Source organism: Onychostruthus taczanowskii, unplaced genomic scaffold, assembly GCF_017590055.1.
Source record: "Onychostruthus taczanowskii isolate IOZ18803 unplaced genomic scaffold, ASM1759005v1 scaffold917, whole genome shotgun sequence".
NCBI classification, from domain to species: Eukaryota; Metazoa; Chordata; class Aves; order Passeriformes; family Passeridae; genus Onychostruthus; species Onychostruthus taczanowskii.
The window spans coordinates 1-3,765 of NW_024507181.1; the positions used below are offsets into that span (position 1 = coordinate 1).

At 66.2% G+C, this 3,765-nt stretch overlaps 2 protein-coding genes across 2 annotated transcripts in view; one reads left to right on the top strand and one right to left on the bottom strand.

Annotated features, from left to right (window-relative positions):
* Positions 1 to 531: 531 nt before the first annotated feature.
* On the top strand, positions 532 to 2,434 carry ZNHIT2 (zinc finger HIT-type containing 2). Its single transcript, XM_041426620.1, has one exon. It carries the CDS (start codon positions 547 to 549, stop codon positions 1,729 to 1,731), a length of 1,185 nt encoding a protein of 394 aa, XP_041282554.1. The 5' UTR covers positions 532 to 546; the 3' UTR covers positions 1,732 to 2,434.
* A 153-nt stretch (positions 2,435 to 2,587) lies between these two features.
* The window catches only part of LOC121347751 (delta(14)-sterol reductase TM7SF2-like), a gene marked incomplete at its 5' end in the record, with an annotated part of 3,290 nt that continues 2,112 nt past the window's right edge, over positions 2,588 to 3,765 (bottom strand). Inside the window, 3 exons of the mRNA XM_041426621.1 lie at positions 2,588 to 2,942; positions 3,280 to 3,402; positions 3,515 to 3,595. Of these exons, the coding sequence (XP_041282555.1) occupies positions 2,788 to 2,942; positions 3,280 to 3,402; positions 3,515 to 3,595 (359 nt within the window). The remainder of the gene's footprint in view (positions 2,943 to 3,279; positions 3,403 to 3,514; positions 3,596 to 3,765) is intronic.

Consider the following 3,765-nt stretch of genomic DNA (forward strand, 5'->3'; position numbering starts at 1 on the left):
CGGCGTTCGTGTGCAGGGGCCAGTGGCTCGGAGTTGCTGGCTGCCTGCTGAAATTCTGAACATCGCAGGATGCCTCCCAGACGCAAGGTGCCACCTTTTCCATAACTGTCCTTTTTTTTTTTTTTTTTTTTTTTTTCACTCTAAGCAAGAATCCCCTTTTCCTGCAATTTTAGATAATTTGAAACTTGAGGTCCCGCCCGTCCTTCCCCCTCAGCTCGAACCTAGAGCATCGCCTGCCCCGGGAGGCTCTGCGATGTGGCGCTAAATAGAGGGAGCGTTAATTAGCTGGTTATAGTGAAAAGAGTCTGGTTCGGTGGCGCGGCGGAAAGAGCCGACCGGTACCGGAGATGCCCGAATGGCGGATAGAATTGGTCGGCTGAAGCAGCCGAGCAGAGACGGAAAAACCCGAGCGGCGGAGCTTGACGGAAAGCCACCAAGGAGTGAGCACGCCCGGACCGCGAGCCCTGATTGGCCAATGGCCCCGGAGGGGCGGGGCGGGGCGTGCCCTGCCTCGGCGGCGCCGGAAGCGCAGGCTCAGACTCCGAGATGGCGGCGGTGGTGGCGGCGGCCGCTCCGTGCGGGCTCTGCAGCGCTCCGGCGGCCCCCTACACGTGCCCGCGCTGCCACCGCCGCCTCTGCTCCCTGCGCTGCTACCGCGCCCACGGCCCCTGCGCCGAGGCCTTTTACCGCGATCAGGTTCTTGAGGCGTTGCGCGCTGAGCGCAATTCTCCCCGGGGCCCCGCGCCTTCCGGGCTGCGCGATCTACGCGAGCCCGGGGATCCAGCGCGGCCTACACGTCGCGGGCTGTGGGAGCAGCTCAGCGAGGCGGAGCGCGACGGGTTCCGGCGGCTGCTGAGTTCCGGGGAGGCCGCGGCGCTGCTGCCGCAGTGGCGGCCGTGGTGGTGGCGCGGGCGGGGACGAGTGGAGGAGCTCGGGGACGGCTCGGGGGCCGTGGAGGAGGATGAGGAGAGCGGCGAAGGTCGGCCCGGCCCCGCGCCGCCCGTGCCGGCCTCGGTGCCCCCGCTGAGCGCCCTCCGCGCTGCTCCGCCGTCGCCCTTGGTGCGGTTCCAGCTGCCGAACGCGCTCTTCGGTTACGCCTTCGCGCTGAGCCTGCACGGCGGGGACGAGACGCTGCTCCCCGAGCTCGCCGACGCCGCCATCGCCGCCTCGGCCGCGCTCCGCGACCGCCGCCCCTTCGCCAGCACGGCCGAGGCGCTGCTGAGCGGCCGGGACGACGCCCGAGCCGCGGGGCTGCCCCTGAGCCCGCTCGGCGACAGCGGCACGCTCCTGGCCGTCGCGCAGCTGCTGGAGGGCCGCGATAGTCGCGACCCCGGCGCCGACGTGGCGGCGGCTTTGTGGCACCTGTGGCGGCTGCTGAAGGCGGGGGCGCGGGCGCTGCCGCCACCCGAGCGGAGCCGCTTCCGAGGGGCCCGCAGGAAGGTCGGGTTTCTGCTGAGCTGGAGCCGGGGGGCCACCGAGGAGCTGGCCCAGCTCGCCCGGGAGGCGTGGGGGGTTCACGCCGAGGTGGCCACGGAGGAGGCGGCGGTGGCCGAAATCAGGGAGGGGCTGGAAAAGGTCTGGGGAGGCCCCCGGCCACCCCCCAGGGAGGGGCAGGCGGATCGGGCACCCTGGGTGGTGACGGAGAGGATCGAGGAGGTTTTCGGGGGTCCTCGGCCGCCCCCGGCTGACAAGGGGGTGCAGGGTCGGCAGCTGATCGAGGAGCTGGACTGAGATGGGCAGATGCCAAGGAAACACTCCGGGAGAGAATCCACTGGTTAAGGGATGGGCCTGATGAACATCCAGAGAACCAGGTCCAGGAAAGCTGCTCGTTAAAGGACAGGACTAATGAACTTCCAGAGAACCAGGTCCGGGAAAGCTGCTCATTAAAGGACAGGACTAATGAACGTCCAGCAAAGCCCTGCCAGCAGTGACTCTCATTAAGCGATGGGACTGAGTGATCCTGGCTCATTAAGGAGTGGGACTAACCAAGGTCCCAAAACCAGAAATGACGCTCTAAGGAACAGGACTCATCAAGGGAGGGGTTAATGAGAGCCCGGGAAGCGGATTCAGGAGAGAACCTGATCCGGACCAAGGAACAGGCCCAGAACCGCGCGTTAGGGGCCAGGACTAAAGGACATCCCACAAAGCAGTCCCAGGAGTGACACTCACCAAGGAGAGGGACTCAAGACTGATGAGGTTCCATTAGGAGAGATCCTGAATTAATTAAGGGTGTGAGCTGATGAAGGGCTGGTCCGAGTGGCCCGGGGAAAGCTGTGCCATAAGGGATGGGAGCAACCAGATCCCAAAGAAACAAGAGACCCTTCTTGTTAATGCCCTGGCCAAAGAACATCCAGGAGTAAACTGACCCCAGACAAGCTCCGTGTGCTAATTAATGAGTGGGGGGCACGGGTTAATAAAAGTGTGTGCTGATGAATGCAGGCATTTATTAATGAAGGATTAGTGAAGAGGAAAACTAGTTAATGAAGAGGAGCACTAATGAACACGGGCATTAACAGAGCCCGAGAAGGAGACCCCAAGACTTTATTACAAGTGATCCACAGCGATGGGGCTGTGGAAGCCCCTGTGACCTTGGGGGGGTCCCAGGGGGATGCTGGGGGTCCCTCAGTCCATTGGAGAGGTCCCGGCAGTGTCAGTAAATGGGGGGTGGGAGCTGGGGGGGGGTCCCGAAGGTGCCTCAGTAGATGGGGGGGCCAGAGGGTTCCATAGGCAATGTGGGGAGTCCCAAGGGGTCCCTTGGTAGGTCGCAGGGGGCTCTCAGAGGAGTCCTCAGTAGACGAGGGGCAGCAGGCGGTGGGGGACGCGCTGGCACAGGCCCCCCCAGGCCCCCCCAAAGCGGCGCCGCTGCCGTCGCTCCCCCACCACCGCTCGGAGCTCGCGGAGCGCGGCCCCCGCCAGGAGCAGCAGCAGGGCCGGGGACAGGCCTGGGGGGGGACACGGGGCTCAGGGGGCCGGGGACAGGCCTGGGGGGCTCCTGGGTGCGGAGCAGGTTGGGGGGGGGCAGTTGGGAGGGTCTGGGTGTTGGGGAAGGGGGAGGGGAGGACCCGGGTGTGTGGGGGGAGGTGCCCAGTGGGGCAGGGACGGGGGCAGGACCCCGCGTGTTTGGGTCTTCAGGGGACACCCAGGTGTCTGCAAGGGCATTGGGGGGCTCAGGTGCCTGGGAGGGTTTTGGGGGGCTCAGGTGTCTGGGAGGGACACAGGGTTTTGGGGGGGACCCCAGCGAACGGAGGGGCGCCCCGGCGGGGTTTTGGGGGGTCTCACCACAGGGAAGGGTCCAGCCCAAGGCCATCAGCAGCTCCCCGAGGTCATCGGGGCGTCGCACGAGCCCCCACCAGCCCCCGGCCAGCAGCACCTGCCCCGTGGCCGTGGGGACCGTGGGGAGACCTGGGGAGGGGGGGGGGGGGGGGGGGGGGGGGGGGGGGAAACAGGAGTTTGAGGGGTCGCAAATTTGGGGATCCTCGGTCGTTTGGGTGTCCCGGGCCTTTGGGGGTCTCACCGGCCACGCGGGGGTCGTGGGGGTCGCGGCTGAAGAGGCTCCTCTGGGTGGTGGCACCGTGGAAGATCCACAAGCCCAGGGCTGGGGGAGAAGGGGAGGGGGATGTCAGGGCCCCCCCCGAACTGCCCCGAGACCCCCCTCGAGCTCCTCAGTGACACCCCCAAATCCCCCCAGTTCCCCCTGAACCCGCCCCACCCCCATTCCCCCCAATTAATCCTCAAACAGTCCCATTAACCCCAAATCCCCCCGCT

Bases quoted from the DNA above. Each gene is read 5' to 3' on its own strand.
- ZNHIT2 (XM_041426620.1), top strand. From the start codon at position 547: ATGGCGGCGGTGGTGGCGGCGGCCGCTCCGTGCGGGCTCTGCAGCGCT.